This window comes from Natator depressus, chromosome 1 (genome assembly GCF_965152275.1).
Source record: "Natator depressus isolate rNatDep1 chromosome 1, rNatDep2.hap1, whole genome shotgun sequence".
In the NCBI taxonomy this organism is placed as follows: domain Eukaryota; kingdom Metazoa; phylum Chordata; order Testudines; family Cheloniidae; genus Natator; species Natator depressus.
In genome coordinates this window covers 39167011-39187473 of record NC_134234.1, presented here as the reverse complement: position 1 = coordinate 39187473, position 20463 = coordinate 39167011, and the positions used below count along the sequence as shown (strand labels likewise).

The window sequence follows — 20463 nt, the reverse complement described above, 5'->3', positions numbered from 1 at the left end:
TAAGAAACATTTTAATTATTTATAGTACCATAGCACCTAGGAGTCCTAGTCAGGGACCAGGATCCCATTATGCTAGGTATGGTAGAAACACAGAGCTCATACTACTTGCATCAACCTTATTAGCCTAAACTTGCTGTCATTTCCAAACCACTGATTCATAGTATACAAGGCTAAGACAATTTGACTGTGCCTCAGGATTAGTATTATAACAATATATTTATTAAACAGATTTTGAAAGGTTAGATTTTAGTAACTTGACACCTCCCTTGTGGAACTGAGCTATTAATTTTTGCTGAAAAAATCATTTAAGACCACAATTTCGGATGCATGAATTACAAGGCTTTACTTTTATAGGATAGAACAGATTTTATTTGGAATTAAAAGTTACTTAGTACAATTCAGCACCAAAGCTTTGTCAAGTTTTAAGTGCAGACTAGGCCTAAGCCACATTTGTGCATGGCTAACCAACCAAAAAAAAATCCAAAAGCATTATCTGTTAAATAAGTTAAATTCTGGGGAAAAGGACTTAATTATATTATGTTTATAGGATATTTGCCAGACTCTTGCCATAAATGTATAGTCAGCTACCCAGTATTTTAAAGTCTCCCCGTCCTCATTTTCTTTTCTGTATTCTGAACATACACATTTTGATTTATGTAAATCAAAATTTGATCTATTTTATTTATGAAAATACTGCCTCAACTGCCTATGAAGAGTAGTACATACCCATCTTCAAATTCAGAAGGAAGCACAAAAAAACCCAAGGAAATTAACCATTGAGTTGCTAGTGTGACAGAGTAGATATTGCCCCAATCCAATAATACACATAAACAGGTACTTTTAAGCAAATGCACATTCCCATTGAAATTAATGGGACTATTCATAGGTTTAAAATTAAGCATAGGCTTAAGTGCTTTACTGAATCACGGTCTTAATGAGGCTCCAATTCCACAGAAATTGTGCAAGAACAGCCAAAGAGGGTAGGAGGGGCACCAAAAGGTCACAGACCAAGATAATGACAAGAACAGATACAGTATGTTTTTGTGATAAGATGAACAATTCCAATATAGCCTACAGGAATATGAAACTCTGATGTTAAGTAAATGTAATCTGAAATATTTCAAATTGAATCAAAGTATCTCTTTACCCACCTTGTCAGCAGTTTTTAAACGCTCAAGATTAAAAGCAGTTATCCATAAAGCTTCATCAATGTCTCGTACAGTTTTATTGTCCTGGGGGAAGTTACAATAGTAAATTGTTTATATTATTAAAAAAATTAAATATTTGACAACATTTTCAGAATTTATACAATCCTTGGAGCAAGGACCTTGTATTCATATTAAACATGATGCATGCATTTGGGACTTAGTAATAAATATTTCCATGAATAAATGATAAAAACTGCTTTAAACACCTATACAGTAAGATGCATTGCACAGACAAAGAAAAAGCAGTTGCCTTAGCAACTGCAGTTCCTAGAGGGGACTGTATGTGTGAATCCAGGCTCTTAGAACTGTGGTTCAAGGGCTGGAGCACTCACGAAAAAAAAAATTTGCAGGTGCTTAGCATCCGCTAGCAGCCAGCTTCCCTTCTCCTACCTGCCAGCGGCGGGATCAACTCCTCCTTGTCCCTCCCAGCGTCTCCTACATGGCATGATCAGCTGTTTTGTGGCGCACATGAGGCTCAGGGAGGAACAGGGATGGGGCACACTCAGTGGAGGGGGCAGAACTGGGCAGGAAGACGTTGGACATGGGTGGAGACTTGGGAGAAGGGGTGGGGTGGGGAGCAGGGACTTTGGCAGAGCGGGGTCAAGAAGAGGCGGGACAGTGGTAGGGGTTTAGGGGAAGGGGGAAGGACCTAGGGCTGAGCAGGCAATTGAGCACCCCCTGGGCCCGGAGGAAGCCAGTGCCTATGCATGGGTGAGTCCTGGAAGAAGTTTAATCAGTAGTGGTGGTGATTTGTGATACATGATGGCAATAGATGCATGCTCCCCGAGTGGAGACTAGAAAGTACCTTACTGCTAACTAACTGTAGTCGGTGAGGAATCTGTACATCTTTTTAACAGCTTCCAGCTCTCCCCTGAGGACAGTGAAGATTCTGAAAAAGTCTTAGCAATGCTTTCCTACAAACCATGAAACTTACGAAAGAGTCCTTTTCCACGTAAGAGTAAAAAAGGCATGCAAGGGCACTGAGGATTACAACACAGACTTGAAGAGTAAGAGCCAGTGCTGCAACTTTAGGCCTCAAGAAGATTCCTTGATTAGCTGGCTGGTGACAGGTGTAACAATGCAAAGCTATCGGAGCATTTATTTAGAGAGACTTAACTTTGGAAAAAAGCCACAAACATCTGCAAAACAGCAGAACAGCAAAACTGCAAATGCAAACATTAATCAAAGCGGATAACAGAGACACTGTGCAGGAGGTGACTGCACAGCAGGACAAGAAGGAAATACGCAGAAAAAAGGGACACACTCACAATAGTCAATATAAGAAAGGGTGGGGAAAAAACACATTCTATGGACGGGCCAGCCCAAACAAATGTGTGGGAAGTTCATGGAAACATGCATACAGACAATGCTCAGCATCTGGACAAAAGTGCAGTGTGTCAGAATTACAACTATTTTGCTAACCAATGCAGACATCAGAAAACTTTGGATGCAATGCAGCAATATGGTGATAGTGTCACTTAGGAAGCAGTGTATGCTGATGCCATGCAGCAATGGCTGCCAGAACACAGTAACTAGTTCATCACTCTTAATGCTAATGGTTCACAAATCACACATACATTGGTGTCAGCACTTGTATCTAGTGTAATAGAAGCACGAGCGTGGCAAACTTTAAAATATAAGCCCCCCACTGGAGAAACAGGCAAATGTCCTGACAGCTTACAATGCACCCCCTATTTCTGTGGTGGGCAGATGCCAGCTCAATCTGACACACAAGAAAGAAAAGACTAAGAAAGAATACCTTTGTTGTTATTAGAGGACATAGAAAACCAATACTGGGCCTGTAATCAAGTCAACAATTGTGACTCGTATGCAAGCTATTTAATATAGAATACAACTTGTTGCAAGGCATCTAAACCTTACTAGAGAAATATACATGTGTGTTCAAAGATTTGGGAAAGCTGTCAGTCATGCATAAAGTAATTTTGAAGGATGCAAACCCTGTTTATATGCATCCAGGAAGGTACCTGTGGTCCTGAGAGGCAGACACCAGCAAGAACTGCAATAGAAGTAATACAAAGAGTTGAGAAACCTACAGGTTTGGTGCATAGACATTGACTCCGTGGGTGCTCCAGGGCTGGAGCACCCGCGGAAAAAAATTAGTGGGTGCTAAGCACCCACTGGCAGCCAGGTCCTCCCTCCACCCCAGCGCCTCCCATCCGCCAGCAACTCCACCGATCAACTTCTCCCCCTTGCCCCCAGCACCTCCACTCTGTCTCTATCAGCTGTTTCGCAGGTACAGGAGGCACTGGGGGGAGGAGCAGGGGACGGGGCATGCTCTGGGGAAGGGGCAGAACTGGGCAGGAAGAGGCAGGGCGGAGACTTGGGGGAAGGGGTAGGGTGCAGGGCCTGGGGCAGCGGTCGTGGGTGCTTAGCTCACCCAGATGGGCTCTCCAGCCCAGGTCCGAAGCATCGGAGACCAGAGTCAGTGACAGGGATGGGGCCGCGAAGGGAACTCCCTCCAACACCAACCCAGCATCCAATCACCAATCCAGGGATGACCAGATGTCATCCGGCACCCTGACTACCCGGTCTAGGTCATGCCTGTTGGGGATGTAGACCGACGCCAGATACACTCGCAGAGGCTGAAGATAGAGCCGGGCATGACTGACCATGTATGTGCATGCGGCCATGTGGCAACCACCAAAGGCAGATGTGGGCCATGGTGAGCGGGTGGTTCTTCACATGGGAGATCAGGTCCACATGGCCTGAAAACACGCTTCCGGAAGAAGGTTCTGGCTTGTGTGGAGTCGAGAACTGCCCCAATAAACTCTATTCGTAGGACCGGCGTTAAGGTGGATTTTTGCTCGTTTATTAACAGGCTCAGGTTGCGGCAAATGGAACCACCAGATCGAGGCTCCTCTGCATTTGTTCCCAAGACCTGCCCTTGATGTCATCAAGATATGGGAAGACCTGGACCCCCTCGACGTTTCAGGTAAGCAGCCATTGGCGTCATTTTGTGAACACCCTCGGGGCCGATAAGAGGCCAAAGGACAGTACTGTGAATTGAAAATGGCATCCACCCACTATGAAACAGAGGGAATGCCTGTGACCTTGGAAGATGGAAATAAGCGTCCTTCAAGTCGAGGGTGGCGTACCAGTCTCCCAGATCCAGGGACGGGATGATGGAGGCCAGCAAGACCATGCAAAACTTCAACTTTCTGAGAGACTTGTTGAGGCGACGCAGGTCCAGAATGGGTCTGAGACGCCCTTCTGCTTTTGGGATTAGGAAGTAGTGGGCATAAAACCCCTTTCATGTCCTGAGGGACCTCCTCCACCACCCCCAGGTGCAAGAGGTCCTTGACCTCTTGAATGAGGAGTTGCTCGTGAGAAGGGTCCCTGAAGAGGGACCCGGGGCGAGGGGGGGGGAATTGCAGGGTATAGTCCTGAAATACTATGTCTAGCACCCACCGGTCCGAGTGAACCGTGACCAGGTTGAACAGTAGGGATGAAGACAGTTGAGGAAAGAACAAGGTGGATCCAGGGAGTTGACTGGGGCATCACTCTCAAGCGCACCTTCAAAATGAGTGCTTCTAGTCCCCAGGGTGCTTTGCCGGGCCAGGCTGCGTGGGTGAGCAGGGGGAGAAAGGGCACAGACGACTAAAACTCGTGTCTTTATCACTTCTCCTGGCAGACCCTTGATGATGCTGCCAAGGCCTTGGCAGCAGGGGCGGCTGTCACTGCTTTCCTTGCAGACTGCGGTGTATGCATACCAGCGAGCGAAGGGTGGCCCGAGTGTCCTTTAACCCATACAGCCTCGCATCCATTTGCCCTGCAAAGAGTCCATTCCCATCGAATGGGAGGTCCTGGATCAAGGTCTGCATCTCTTGGGACAGGCCAGTGGTCTGAAGCCAGGAGCTGCGCCTCATAACCACCGCCAAAATGACCACCTTAGCTGCCGAATCCGCTGCATACCACGCCATTTGGAGGGAGCACCTCGCTGCCACAGAACCCTCCTCCATCAGGATGACGAATTTCTGGACCAAACCTTGAGGGAGGGACTTTTTGAACTTATGGAGGGAGTCCCATAAGTTAAAGTTGCACCGGCCCAAGAGGGCCTAGTGGTTCGCCACCTGGAATTGCAGACTGGCTGTCAAATTTTTCTCCCGAAAAAGTCCACTCTTTTGGCCTCTTTATTTTTGGGAGCTGAACTGGTGTGCCCCTGCTTGCTCTTCTCATTGGCCACAGAGCTGACCAGCGAGCCCAGAGATGGGTGGGTATAAAAAATTAATTGAACGCTTTAGCCGGGACAAAGTACTTCTTTTTGGCTCTTTTGGAGGTGGGAGGGATGGACGATGGGGTTTGCCAGAGGGCCATGGCAATTTTCAGGACCCCGTCATGCACTGGTAATGCAACACGGGCGGGGTAGAGGTCAAGAGCACACTGAACAAGGTATCTGCCTGCCCGGCCATCTCCTCCACCTCTAAGCCCAAGTTCTCAGTCACCCGTCGAAGCAGGGCCTGGTGTTCTTTAAAATCATTTGGCAGGCTGGCCCTCAAGGGTCCTGCAACCACCTCATTTGGGGATGAAGACAACTGTACCGCCAGGGGTGGCCTCGGGGCACCATCCCCCATTGGGCAGGGGGGTTTTGGGTGGGTGCTGTCTCCTCTACCCTGACCTCTGAGCGTGCTTCATGCACCGAGCCTGGTGCCGACAACTGTTGCTCTGAGGTGGCATGTCCATGTGGCTCTGGAGTGGACAGGCAGCCTGAACTGTGTCTTTTGCCTGACACTCCATGGCCTTTCTTGCCCAGTGCCAGGGAGCTGTGCTTCTTAGTTTTCTTTCTTGGCACCGGCGACAGGGAGTGGTGCTGGGTGGAGCCCGGTGTGCGCTGCGCGCCAAGGTAGTAGGAGTTGAGTCTTGGCAGAATGGCTCGGAAGCTGGATGGAGGGCAGCCTCCATGAGGAGAGCCCTCAAATGAATATCCCGCTCTTTCTGAGTCTTGGGTTGAAAACTTTTACAGATACAATATTTGTCCTTCACATATGACTCCTCCAAGCACTTGAGACAGCCGCTGTGGGGGTCACTTACAGGCACAGGCCTGTTACAGTCCATGCAGGGCTTAAACCCAGGAGACTGGGGCATGCGTTGCCTGGGGCGAAGTCCCTGCTGGGACTCTAACTACACTTCACAACTGCTTAACACTAACTACTATAAACAACTATTTACAAGAGATGAAACTGCTAGCCCTTGCTATGCAAGGCAAAGCGCTCCAACTAACCACCACGGGCGGTAAGAAGGAACCGAGAGGACGTAGGGCTGGCAGCGCCTGATATACCAACACTTGAGAGCAGCATCTCCAACAACCCTGCACATGGGCGCGTGCAGACCTAGAATGGAATCGACATGAAAAAGCACTTGAAGAACAATCACTTTAAATGTCAGGTTTCAGAGTAGCAGCCGTGTTAGTCTGTATTCGCAAAAAGAAAAGGAGTACTTGTGGCACTTTAGAGACTAACAAATTTATTTGAGCATAAGCTTTCGTGAGCTACAGCTCAGCTCACGAAAGCTTATGCTCAAATAAATCTGTTAGTCTCTAAAGTGCCACAAGTACTCCTTTTCTTTTTTTAAATGTCAGGTGGTTCTAAAAGCTAAGAACAGAACCCTAAAATGTACAGTTGGTCAGTCAGATAAGCACAGAATCCTGGTCTGTACCACATTCTTATCAAATACTTCATTATTTGTAGTACAGTGGCATGTAAGTCAAAACAAAGATGCCTAGCTTGTAAGAGTACAGCCTGCCTGCACACTGTAAACAGTGAAGCACTTGATATGAAAGTAGTATAAAAATGACTATAATTAAAAAAAAAAAACATTTACATACCATGTCTACTGCTGATGTAATCCAAACTGGTTTCAGATGGTAGTCTGAATAAGTTGACTGAACATTTTTCTCTTTGGCATCTGGGATGTAGTCCCTAATTTTACTAGAAAAGATATTTAACAAGTCATGCAGAAGAAACTGCTTTTCTTAAAAATTCTAGTGTTATGAACAATGCATTAAAGACTATTCTGATTCTCATTTTGCAAATATTTCTCCCTCCTCCACACCCTCCTTATAGATTATAAGGCCAGAAGGGAGCATTGTAATAATTAGTCTGACCTTTTGTATGACACAGGCACAGAACTTGTCCAAAATAATTCCTGGAGCAGATCTTTATAGAAAAACATCCAGTTATGATTTTAAAAAAAATTGTGATGGAGATTCTACGATAATCCAGGGTAAATTGTTCCAAAGAGTCATTACTCACTATTAAAAATGTATGCTTCATTTTCAGTCTGAATTTGTCTACCTACAACTTCCAGCCACTGGATCATGTTATACCTTTCTCTGATAGACTGAAGAGCCCATTATTAAATATTAGTTCCCCACATAGGTACTTATGGACTGTAATCAAGTCACCCCTTAACCATCTCTTTGTTAAGCTGAACAGATATAGTGATAGAGCTCCTTGAGTCTAAGACATGTTTTCTAATCCTTTAGTCATTCTCATGGCTCTTCTCTGAACCCTCTTACGTTTATCGACATCCTTCTTGAAATGTGGATACCAAAACTGAACATACTATTCCAGCAGCCATCACACTAATGCCAAATATAAAAGTAAAAATAACCTCTCCATCCCTATTCCTACTACAGTGAGAGATGTTACAGAGGGGACAAGTTCTTAGATTTTTTTTCCCTTTTCCTTCCAGCATCATCTCAATCTTACTTGGATTCAGCTTTAGTTAGATGCTCTTCAGTGGATTTCAGCAAAGCACTGAAAATCCAGGAGATGATGATTTTTCTGTTTGATGTGAATGAGCTGTACACTTGGTGTCATATGGATACTGCTAGTATGCCAACCTGCATTATCTAGTCTGCTCAACTGATTACTTATACATAGAGATAATATGGGAGAGAGGATTGAGACTTCTGGCATTCTGCAGGTCAAAGCACTAGCGGTGGAGGAACAGTTGCTTACCAAGGACCCTCGAGAATCAGTCCAAGGAAGAGGATCTGAGCCATTTCACAGCAGTTCTGTTTTTCCAATCTTGAAATGGTAGCACTTGTACGTGGTGATCAATGGTATCAAATGCCACACACACGCCCAGTGGGATGATAATTAAAGAGATACTTCCCTTATCATTGGACAGGAGGAAGTAATTCAACAAGTACTTTCTCTGTACAATGCCCTGACCTATAGCCTTAATGAGAAAGATACCAGATATCCAGAGATGACAGATAACGTTTGAGACTCTTTTTTGCTACCTTCTCAATTAGTTTGTTCAAGAAACTGAGATTAGACAGTGGTGGTTTGCAAATTCTCTAGCATCAAGAGACATATTTAGTACTGTTTAGACTATTAAAATGTAGTGTAGGTTATAGATTCTTCCCAAAAGATGCATTGACAATCTGCCAGCAGGGATATCAGGTTCCCTCTACTCTCTTGTACCAGACAAGAGAAGCAACGAGCGGATACACAAGCGGTGCTCCTGACTGCTGTCAAAATTTCCATGGCTCCTGTTTGTATGAATGGTGCATATTTCATAGATTCCAAGGCCAGAACGAACATTATGGTAATCTAATCTGACCTCCTGCATAACACAGGCCACAGAACCTCCCCAAAAGAATGCTTGGAAGGAATGTGCTGAGTTCCTGGTCCTGAACTCAGTTTGTTATTTTTGGTGGACTTTGGGACCACACCAGAAGTCTTGTGTTCTCAGTTCATTGGAGGAAATTTGGGTCTATGAAATGATTTACAGTCTGAACAAGTTCAGCAATACATGACTTTACTGAATCTATGTCAGAAGAAAGGGATCCTCTAACTCCTTTAGAGAGGTGGCATAGTTTGTAGAAGTTCTTTGGGCCTAATTCTCGTTTATACTAAAAGACCACCCATCTTCCACGCTGGCAGCATAAAGGGCCTTAAAATGGGCATAAGTATAATTTACACTAAGTTCATTTTGGCGGTTAGGAATAAATGAGAAATAGGTCTCCTGTAGCTTGAGTATATTTGAATGAGACCAGCCACCAACACTCATGTTTTTCCTTCTTCCCTATTTTTCTGTCACAGGGGGAATTGGAAAGAGAGTGCTTTGGTGCTAGAATATTTATTAGCCCTAGTTAGTGTTTCAATAACTTTTATGCAGTGTGACAAGGTCAGGCCAGATGGCTACAGGAGAGTGATAGAAGGCAGATATATTAGCCCCAGGTTCAGTAGGTCCCTTTTCCCTGGGTAAGGTAACAGGGAAGGTTCCAGAACAATCAGGAACTTTCTGGAAACAATTAAGGCAGACAGGCTGATTAGAACACCTGCAGCCAATCAAGAAGCTGCCAGAATCAATTATGACAGGCATGCTAATCAGGACACCTGGGTTTAAAAAGGAGCTCACTTCAGTTTGTGGTATGCGTGCAAGGAGCTGGGAGCTGAGAGTGAGAAGGCGTACTGCTAGAGAACGGAGGAGTAGAAGCATTATCCGACACCAGGAGGAAGGTCCTGTGGTGAGAATAAAGAAGGTGTTGGGAGGAGGCCATGGGGAAGTAGCCCAGGAAGTTGTAGCTGTCACACAGCTGTTACAGGAGCCACTGTAGACAGCTGCAATCCACAGGGCCCTGGGATGGAACCCAGAGTAGAGGGCAGGCCCGGGTTCCCCCCATCCCACCAACTCTCTACTTAATACCGGAGTTGACCTGGATTGTGGGTTCCACCAGAGGGGAAGGTCTCTGGCCTGTTCCCTGATCCACTAGGTGGATCAGCAGAGACTGTGGGAATTGTTGTTCTTCCTTTTCCCCATGCTGGCCATTGATGAAGCTAACTGAGTGAATGGCAGATTTGAGCCATGGAAGTGGCCAAACTGAGGGCTGCCATGAACCTCTGAGGTAAGCAAATCCGCCAATAAGCGCAGGACCCACCAAGGCAGAGGAGGAACTTTGTCACAGCAGCCTTTGGCCTCTTGGCTGGGCAGGTTGCCAACAAATAAAGTTTGGAACTTGGTAGAGTCTGAAAGTTTAAAGGTGAACAACAGTAATTTCTTTTTGCCAAGCTATGAGGCAATGTTTTAGTTCTGTTCAAAGGAGGAAGTGATATGACCAGGACAGTGGGAATTTCTCAGGCCCACAGTGGCTGTGTGTGAGAGTCCAGGGATTACTTGTAGAAACCTTAAGGTGTAGAGTTCAGATTTGATATTTTGGGCGATAGTCTCAAAGGTGTTAGTGTGATGCTGAAGTATACCAAGACTTGAATCTGGTGAACTTCATCACAATACCAGATGGCATCTCTGTCACATCTGGATTCCCAGAATTCACAGATAAAAGTCTTTTTGCTGGGGGTTGTGGGGTGGAAGTAACAGCTCAGAACCAATTTTGTATCAAGTTCAGCTGAGGAAGAAGAGGTTCCATAAAGACAGGCCAGAATCAAAGCAGAGGAGGGCGCTGGAGTCAGCAGGCTGCCAGAGAGCCTGAAGACAGCCTTGAGGAAGTTCTTCAGTAAGTGGGCTGAAATGAAGCCGCATGAGGAGACAGAACTCCCACACTGGAGTAGTAGAGTCTGCAACCCTGTAAGAGAAACTGAGAAACGGGGGGAGGGGGGAGAGATAGGTAGGATAGATAGATAGGAGTACTCTAGGAACATGGCAAGGGATTGTAAGGAACAGTCCTTAACCACCTCACACAGAGTCCATGGGCTGGAACCCAGAGTCCCCCCTACATCATGCTCCAGCGAGAGGGAAAATCACAGGCCTCTGGATAAAAAGAAACAAAGAGACTGCTATGTATCAGACAGGGGTTAAAGACTGGCATAAAGGCAATTAGACTCTTGAGTCTTTCTGTTTGGACTTTTTTGTTACCCAGAACAGGGACCAATTTTGAAGTGTAGCCAAAGGCCTGGGCCACCAAAGATAGACTACTGGAGAACCAAAACGACAGACAACAGGGGGCACTATAGTGGAAGACCCCGACAATGCCATGTCCTAACTCAAGGGAGTGCTCCTGTAGTAACCCTGGCACTAGCACCTGCTGCACCTGTGATGCAGCAGCACAGAATGTTGTCCTGGGGAGAGAGACAATGAGAGAGCAGCTCAAGCTTGGGAGGGTGCTTAGAATCCAACCAAAGAGGGCAGCTGGAAAAAGTTGTTAGACAAGAAGGAGCGAAGGAGAAGAATCTAGATGCAGAGCTAGTGGATGAGCTGGGGGAGAAGATGAGGTGATAAAATAAAAGTAGTATAGGAGAATAAAAGTAGGGGACTGAGAAGTGAGAAGGAGGAAAGAAGGAAAATAGGAAATCCTCTAAGTCAGGAGAAGCGGGAAAAAAAAAAAAATAGACCCAGGTATATGAGCAGACACTATTAGAAAAGGGAAGTAGAGGAAAATAAAATTTACAGACGTACTGGAGAGAGAGAGAGAGAGAGAGAGCACGCGCATCAAGGTAAAAAACTGAAAGGAAATATAATTGGTGAAAAAGGGAATTGATCAAAAAGCTGTTTTAGATTAAAACAGATCCTGAAAACAGTAAATGAAAAGCCCACCCACAAAGGATCAAAAGCATAGGAACAGAGAGAATGACTGAACATCTATTGAAGGAATACAGTTCAAAAGGTGCCTAATGGACAAATAAGGGCTCACCAAGTGAAGATAGACTTGATCAAAAGAGGTATAAACCACAGGACCATTGAATCTAAAGCACACTTCAAACTGAAGAGCTGTGAAGAACCGGGCAGCAAGAGTGGAGTTGTACTTACAGACAAAGAAAGGAAAAGTTGTTGAGTAATCCTCTTGTTCTTGTTGATAACAATGCCTTTGGTATCAACTTCACAGAGTAGAGTAGAGGTACCCGCTCGCAAAGGTTAACATGTTGGGAACCTAGAGTTTGTAATAAGTAGTACTACTTCGTAATGTTCTTCTGGTACAATTTTTGGGTTTTCCCTTTTAAAGTTCTAAAAATTATAAGTTACCCTTTTGTCTTGGTTAGCCTCTGCCTTTCCTCACAGTTAGCATAGCCTGGCACGTCACTGCACTTCACAGTGAGTTCTCCTACCCATTACAACCTTGTATTATTAATAAGCATGAAGCTGAAGACCTGTTCTTCCATTTTGGATCAAGCAAGGTAGTTGTGTGCTGATTGCCCTGAACTGTATGTAGCTATCTAATTACACAAAAATCCTGAACGTATTTGTGTATTAAGAAATCAAATTCGATTAAGCACTTTGGGAATAATTACCATAAGGGAAAGTAGGATGGACAGACCTTTTTTTTTTTAAAAAAAAACAAACAAACAAAAAACCCCACATCCCCCCTCTGGCTCCAAACTGTATGAAAAATAAAGCAGTGTTCAGAATGCATGTTTACCTTTTTAGTGCATGCGAATTTCTAATGCAAATTCCTTGCTCAAAATCAAGCTCCATCTAAATTAAAAAAGAGAAAGGTTATAGTAAAGTATATCCCATCAGAGGGTAAAATCCTGGTCCCTCTGAAGGAAAGTCTTTCCACTGATTTTAATGGAATCAGGATTTCACCTAAAGTAAATACTTGTCTTTTTCTCTGACCAGGGTCATGTTTTAAAGAGATTACTATTTACATTAGTAACTAGACATTTAACAGCATAGTTTCCAGACAGTAGTGACCTTAAAACTCTATAGCAGCTAAAAATTTACTACTCGTGAAAGAGGTTTTTTCCATTGTTTGTTCACTCTTTATTGGGATTTCATAGCAATATGCCTTCCAACATATTGTGTTAGAGGAACTGAATATGGTTGGGATTTTCAAAGGAGTCTAAGGGTGTCAGGCATCCAAATTCCACTGAAAGTCTGAATTCAGTGCCCCATTCCCTTGAAATCCCAGCCTATTTCTTTTTTGGTACATATCAATAGCATTCAATTAGTGCCATTTTCTAAGTATCCTACATATAATACTATAAAAAAGCTTTAATAATCTTTTGAAGGGGAAAAAGAGGTTACTTATCTTACAGTAACTAGAGTTCTTTGAAATGCTGATGGTTTTGACCACGCAGCTCCCACTGTAGATGAAGGTGCCCCATGCATGCAAGCCTAGAATCTTTCACGCGGCAGTATCCATTGGTGCTTTGTATGTACCCTTCATGTGCTCACTACACATTCTCCCAAAGGCATAAAGGGCAGAGTAACCCCAACAATTTGATTAAAAAACTTGCATTATATGGAATTAATGGGATGCACAATTAGATTTAAAACTGTCTCACGGACAAATCTTAAAATTTAGTTGTCAATGGGGAGATTTCAACGATCGGGTCCCACGAAGGGATTGGCGCCTGTTCCAATGCACAATCTATGTGAGGATAAGATATATGCTGATAAAGTTTGCACAAGACTGATGAGGTAATAAACAACAAGAAGGATAGGCTACTGCTAGAGTGATCCGAATCATCTAGTTAAACAGCCACAATTCAACAAAACACATTTTAATACAGCCAAATGCAAGAGAGTACACCTGGGACCCAAGAACACAGGTTATACCTACAGTTAGGGAAACTGTCTTGGAAAGCAGTCACTAAGAAGGACTTAGAGGGGTCATCATAGATATTACCTCAACAGGATCTCTCAGTGCACTGCTGTGGCAAAAAGAACTAATGCAATCCTTGGTTGTATAAAAAGGGATGATCAAATAGAAGTAGGGAAGTGATACTTCCTCTCTACAGTGCACTGGCAAGACCACTGCTAAAATACTGAGTCTGCTTCTGGTATCTATGCTTCGAGAAAGATGTGAAAATAGTGGAGAGAATTCAAAAGAGGGCCACAAAAATGATTCATGGGCTGGAAGCCCAACGTATTTTACTCATTGAAGAGATGGATGAGAGGTGACATGATTACTTTGCATAAGAACTTAACGATGGAAAAGATGTCCAGTAATGGGGAGCTTTTCAATCTGGCTGAGAGAGGCATAGTAAGAACCAATGGCTGGAAGCTGAAGTTGGACAAATTCAAGCTTGAAATGATTTCCTAACTATGAGAATAAACGAACATTGGAACAGCTTACTGAAGAGGTGATGGACTCACCATTTGCTTGGAGTCTTTAAAAGAAGGTTCTCTCTCTTTCTTTCGAGGATATACTTTAATCCAGCTTCTGGGAGAAATTTTACAGCCTGTGTGTATGGGATGGGTGGGGAGGGCTGGATGAGCACAGTGATCCCTTCTGGCTTTGGAGTCTAAATCTATGAATCCCCCTCTGTTCATCCCCTTCCTTCCTGGGCCAGAAAGGGTACAGGAAACTGCACTGCCTTAAGCATGCTCAAGACACTTGCAGCTGTTCATTATTCAAAGACTATGATCCAATCTCAGGGGTTCAGCTGGTCACATATTGGCCATGTGTATTCTGTTGTCTCCCCACCCCACACACACACCTTCCTCTGAAGCATCAGAGATTGGTCACAGATGGAGGGGACACTGGACTGAGTGGACCAGTGCTCTGATGTGTTACAGAGAATCATCTGTCTTAGATACCTGGCTGGTGTGTCATGCTCACATGCTCTGGGTCACATTGATTGCCAGATTTGGCATCAGGAACGAATTTCCCCCCAGATCAGAGTGGCAGGGACTGTGTGGGTTTTATTCCTTCCTCTGAAGTTTTGGGCATGGATTGCCTGCAGAATCATCTGGGAATATCTCACTTAATCAATTCCCTGCCCCTGTAGGGGCCTCAGGTACTGGTGGCACTTTGCCATCTTCTGTTTCTCTGCTTGTGGCACACAATAGCTTAGACTCCCAAGGATTAAAATGTTCAAGTTATTAGCCTCAATATAGGGATACTGGGTGAAATTTAAGTGACCTGTGAAATACAGGGGCTCAGCCAAGATGATCCAAGATCCCTTCTGGCCTTAAACTCTATGAAACCACCACTCAGTTCCTTCACTAACACAGCTATATAGGTAAAGGACTCCAAATCAGTGGGGAAGGAAGACAAGTTGTGTAATCTGTGTGGACAAAAGCATCTTGAAAAACTCCAGTTACTATAAGGTAAACAGCCTATCTTTGAGCGTTTGTTCACACAAATCCCACTGCAAGTGACTGACTAGCAGTTACACCAAGGAGGTGGATGAAGGGATCCTATCTAAATAACTAGAAAAGCCGGAAGTTAGGACTCTGAATTAGTAACCATATCCCCATAGCATGAAACATGGTAACTTCCTGTGAGATGGATGGATTACCACAGTGGGGTACGCGTACCCCTGGGGGTATGCAGAGGTCTTCTAGGGAGTACATCAACTCATCTGGATATTTGCCTAATTTTACAACAGACTTCATAAAAAGCACTAGTGAAGTCATTACAAACTAAAATTTCATACAAAATGAGAAAGTAAGCAATTTTTCAACAATAATGTGTTGTGACACTTTCGTATTTTTATTTCTGATTTTGTAAGCAAGCAATTTTTAAGTGAGGTGAAACTTGGGGTATGCAAAACAAATTAGACTCCTGAAAGGGGTACAGTAGTCTGGAAAGGTTGAGAACCACTGGATTACCACATGGAGCTAAGAGTCCTACAAGTCAAGAGTTGAAAGCCAGTTCATGGACATCAGGAAAGAAATTACTGACAAAAGATTACCATCTGAAATTAGAAACAATAGATTAATTTGTTGTGAGATCTTGGAGAGGGACAGGAAAAGGAGATGCAGAGTTGGTACAGGCTGGAATGGAATGGAATTGAATTGAATGTCCTTACCAGATAACTTCTAAGACTTGTTGGTTGGTAGTAACTGCAGCTCATACATTCACAAAAAAATTTAACAAAGGTAATTGCCAAAAGGGAGAAAAAAGGGTTGATGTCTCAACAAACTGGTCCGTGACTCTTGATCACTACATCAAATCTGCAACCTTTAACCCAAAGAAGAGAGTGTGCAGTGACAGTAGATTAAGGTCTTTTCTTTTGGAAAGAAGGTCTCTTTTTGTAAAACAAGTCCTTTGACAGTATCTCTACACAGCTGCAAGGAGGTCTCGGTCTCAGGAAGGATAGAGGTTTAGACTGTTTTCTCCTCTGCAGGAAGTAGAGACGAAGAGACCAAAGGGTTACTTGAGTCCTTTGAAGAATGAAGCACCTAGTCGGTCTTTGAGCTGAAAGGCTCATGAGACTCAAAAGGAAGGTTTCTGACTGTGCCTGTGCCAGGATTCCTGACAACTACAGCCATGATGATCTGTGCACAGTTGTTACGGTAGGCACAGACCTAGCTACAGTGTCAGAAGCCTCCAAAAACGCCTTCAATGCAGTCTTTGCCACCAACTGGCCTTTCAGGGCTACCGCTTTGAACTTATCCCGATGTCCTGAGGAAGCTTTTTACCCAGCTGGGAGATTCTTGTCCCAACAAAGGAAGTCATATTTAGCCAGAAGAGCCCAATAATTGGCCTTCTGAATCCAAAGAATATACATTCTCCCTAGAAAGTCCATCTTTTGGGGCCTTTATCCCTAAGTTTTAACATACCCACTGCTTGGATTTTCATGAGCAACCTCTACAACTAAAGACCAGAGGCAGGGTATACATAAAAGAATAGTCAAACCCACTGCGGGGGAACCTGAAATTTGCAATCTGCTCTTTTAGATATGGCTGAAATATATGCATGGTTTTGCCACAAATCTTTAGCCAGCTAAAAGATATACTCATTTGGCAAAGCCAAGCACTCTTGGGAGCATGGATGCAGAACATACATAAATTGAGACTTTCCAAGAATGACTTCAAGGGATATGTCTAAGGCCTTAAAGGAATGTCAACCCAGGTTCTGAAAGGCCTTCGGATAGACTGTGGAAGGAGCTAATGTCATCTACACATGAAGATGAACCAGCCAGACAAATGGGCTGGTCCTCATATTCCCCGACAAGATCTTCCTCATTATGAGCCTCTTATATGAATTCCTGGAGAAGCTTCTGGTTAGATGGTTGTGTTGTCTTAAATCATTCTTAAGGAGGTGCTACATTCCTAGACCTGGATTTAGACAAATACAGAGTAGGAAAATGCTGAGGATTCAGTGCTGACCAGTAAGGTCAGCACTGCACCCTGTATGAAACAGGCATATGATGTTACAGTGGTGGATAGTAAAGTGACTAAGACCTCTCAGAAGTATGGGATCTATGATGAGAAAGGCTCCTTAGGTCTCTTTCAGGAACCAGTCTAGAAAAAAACAAGGAGAAAATCTAGAACAAAGGGCTTCTATTGTCATGAGATGGAGATGCAGATGCAGATGAATAGAACTCCTCCAAAAGTGATACAGCTCTTTGAGTTGTTACAACAGATTGAGGAGATCCAGACTGAGAGAAAAAGATATTGGTACTGCAGGTGATGGTCACAGGGAGATTTATATAATTAGTAGCTTCCAGTACTGGAACCAAAGTAACTTGGATTACGTAAATATTGGAGAAATAGCAGAGATGAGACTCTGGTTCCAGGATGATTACTATGTCTGCAGAAAATGAGAGGGTTACTCATCCTGTGCAGTAACTGAGGTTCTTTGAGATGTGTCCCCCTATGGGTGCTCTACTTGTAGGTGCGTCAGTGCCCACTGCGCCTGGTATCGGAGATCTTCATCAGCAGTACCCGCTGGACCGCACATGCGCGCCTCCCTCATCTCACACTGTGCGCAGGATTTATATATATAGCACTGTGCATTTCAACCACCCCCAATTCCTTCTCTGCCGCAGAGTGTATGTATGTTTGGCTCTGAAGCAGAGGGGAAGAGGGCGGGTAGTACAGCACCCATAATGACATCTCCAGAAACCTCAGTTACTGCACAGGGTGAGTGATCCTCTCTTCTTCTTCTTCTTCTTCTTCTTCTTCAAGTGATGTCCCTATGGGTGCTTGTAGAAGGGTGCTGCTGCAAACACACATAATCAGCCCCTGCCATGCCAGCCGCAATCAAGGGGGATAGATTGGGGCTGGTTGAAAAGCCTTATGTCTGCCTGGCAATTGGCAACACCTGCCAGCCTGATAGGCCAGGAAGGAGCCAGAAGGAGGGGGGCAGCCAGAGAGTGAGAGAGAGAGAAATGAAGGGGGGAGGGTAGCTCCCTGTTATGGACACCCAGCCAGCCAGCCAAAAAATCCCCCTTAGTAGCTCTTCTCTCCTTGCTTTACCTGTAAAGTGTTAAAAAGTATCACTGACAATGCATAGGTAAAAGGAAGCGAGCGGGCACCCGGCCAAAAGAGCCAACAGGAAGGCTAGAACTTTTTAAAATTGAAACAAGACTCCCCTTTTGTCTGTCTGTCTGTTCTCGGGGAGAGGCAGACAGGGCTGCAACTATGCTGTAAGAAGCTTTGGGCCAGGTATGAAAAATTATCTGAATCATACCTAGAAACTACTAAATTTGAAACCCCCAGATATGTAAGTAGATCAGGAAATGTCTAGGAAGACGTGATTAGGTTTCTCTCTTTTTATTTCTTTATGGCTTGTGGTTTCCTCTGTGCTAACCCCAAATGCTTTTGTTTTGCTTGTAACCTTTAAGCTGGACCTCAAGAAATTTATTCTTGATGATTAATCCTTGTAAGTGTTTTCTTTTTTTAAGTCTAGCAATAGCCTAAGTTTCCAGCTTTATTTTCTTTCTTTTGGTTTTTCTTTCTTTTGGTTCTTTTTTAAGAACAGCATTGGGTTTGTGTGTCCTAAGAGGTTTGTGCACGTTGTTTAATTAGCTGCTGTCAACAGCTCATTTCCTTTGTTCTTCTCTCTGAGCTCTTCCCCTGTGGGGGTGGTGGTGAAAGGGCTTGAGGATACCCCACAGGAACGAATTCCCTAGTGGGCCTTCCTGGGTTCTCAAAGGGGTTTTGCACTTGGATGCTGGCAGCATCTACCCATCCAAGGTCAGAGAAAAGCTGTAACCCTGGGAGTTTAATACAAGCCTGAAGTGGCCAGTATTAATTTTTAGAATCCTTGCGGGCCCCCACCTTCTGCACTCAAAGTGCCAGAGTGGGGAATCAGCCTCGAGAGGAAGCCCTCAAGCTGGTTTCTGACCCAGCCTGCGGTAGGCGAGAAACCTCTAAGGACTGTATATAGTCGGACACTCGTGGTGGGAAAACGTTTATAGAATAAAAGGACACTGGTATTGGACAGAGCCGAAGTCTCCCTGGACTTATTTGGAAGAAGAGGGGCCAGCCATACACCCCATGACAGTGCTCCATTTGTAGGTGATTAGAAAGCAGTGCCCCTAACTGGAAGCCTGGGACTTCAAAGAGACATTTACTGTTATTGATAGGACAGTATGTCCTAAGACAGCGTCTGCTGTGGTGTTCTGCGTAATAACATAGTGACGGTCAAAAGTATCGATGCCCATGTAGCCACTTTGCAAATTTCAGCAATGAGGACATTACTGAGAAAGGCTATCGAGTTGGAAAAGGAGCATGTGGAATGTGCTCTGATTGAGACGGTCTATCATGGAGTTCATAAGATAATGTATATACTGGGAGATTCACTTTGAAAGGAATTTTTTAGTTATGGCAGTACCTCTGGATTTTTTTTTTGGTGGAGATGAATAAGCGTGGTGATTTCCTGAAAGGTTTAGTCCTGTCCAAATGAAAGGCTAAAGCTCGTCTAATGTGTGTAGAGCTGCCTCCTGTTGGTTACTGTCAGGCTTCGGAAAGAAGCGAGGAAGGTGTATTGGTTGGTTGAGATGGAAAGATGTTAGGACCTTAGGTAGAAACCTTGGATGTGGGTGTAATGTAACTTTGCCCTTATAAAATGGTGGATATGCCATAAGGGCCGTGATTTCGCCAACTTATTGGGTAGAAGTGGTGGTGACACAAGGAAGACCGTTTTCATTAATAGATATACTTAAGAACAGGTTGCCATTGGTCCAAATGGGGTCTAGTCAGAGAACATTGTATAAGGATGAAGGGCTCAGGCAGGGGTCAAGTCTTGTATGAGCATAAAGATTTTGAAGACCCTTCCAAAAATGTTTCATGAGCGCAAGTGCAAAGACAGAATGAACATCTATAGGCCAGTGAAAAGTAGTGATTGCCTCCAAGTGTACCCGAATGTCGCTGTGAATAATCCAGACTGTTTTAGGTGTAGCATATAGTCTAGGATAAGTGGGAGCAGAACATGTGCTGCATCAACTTGGTGGTAGGTGTACCAGCAGTGAAGTCTAGTCTATTTGTTCACTTAAGTGCATCTGGTCATGTCATGTCTGCTATTCAAAAGGAGCCAGGCTTTGAGGTGAATCATCTGCGGACTGAGATGGAGAATGAGTCCTGTGAAAGCAGCCGGGGTGTTAGACGGAGAGAGATCAGCCGGCATACCATCAGGTGGAGGAGGTAGAGT

At 44.3% G+C, this 20463-nt stretch overlaps 1 protein-coding gene across 1 annotated transcript in view; it reads right to left on the bottom strand.

Moving 5' to 3' along the window:
- The window catches only part of RNF17 (ring finger protein 17), a 210234-nt gene that overhangs the window by 172814 nt on the left and 16957 nt on the right, over nt 1-20463 (bottom strand). Inside the window, exons 6-8 of the mRNA XM_074957887.1 lie at nt 12550-12605; nt 7051-7144; nt 1152-1232 (exon numbers count right to left, since the gene is read on the bottom strand). Of these exons, the coding sequence (XP_074813988.1) occupies nt 1152-1232; nt 7051-7144; nt 12550-12605 (231 nt within the window). The remainder of the gene's footprint in view (nt 1-1151; nt 1233-7050; nt 7145-12549; nt 12606-20463) is intronic.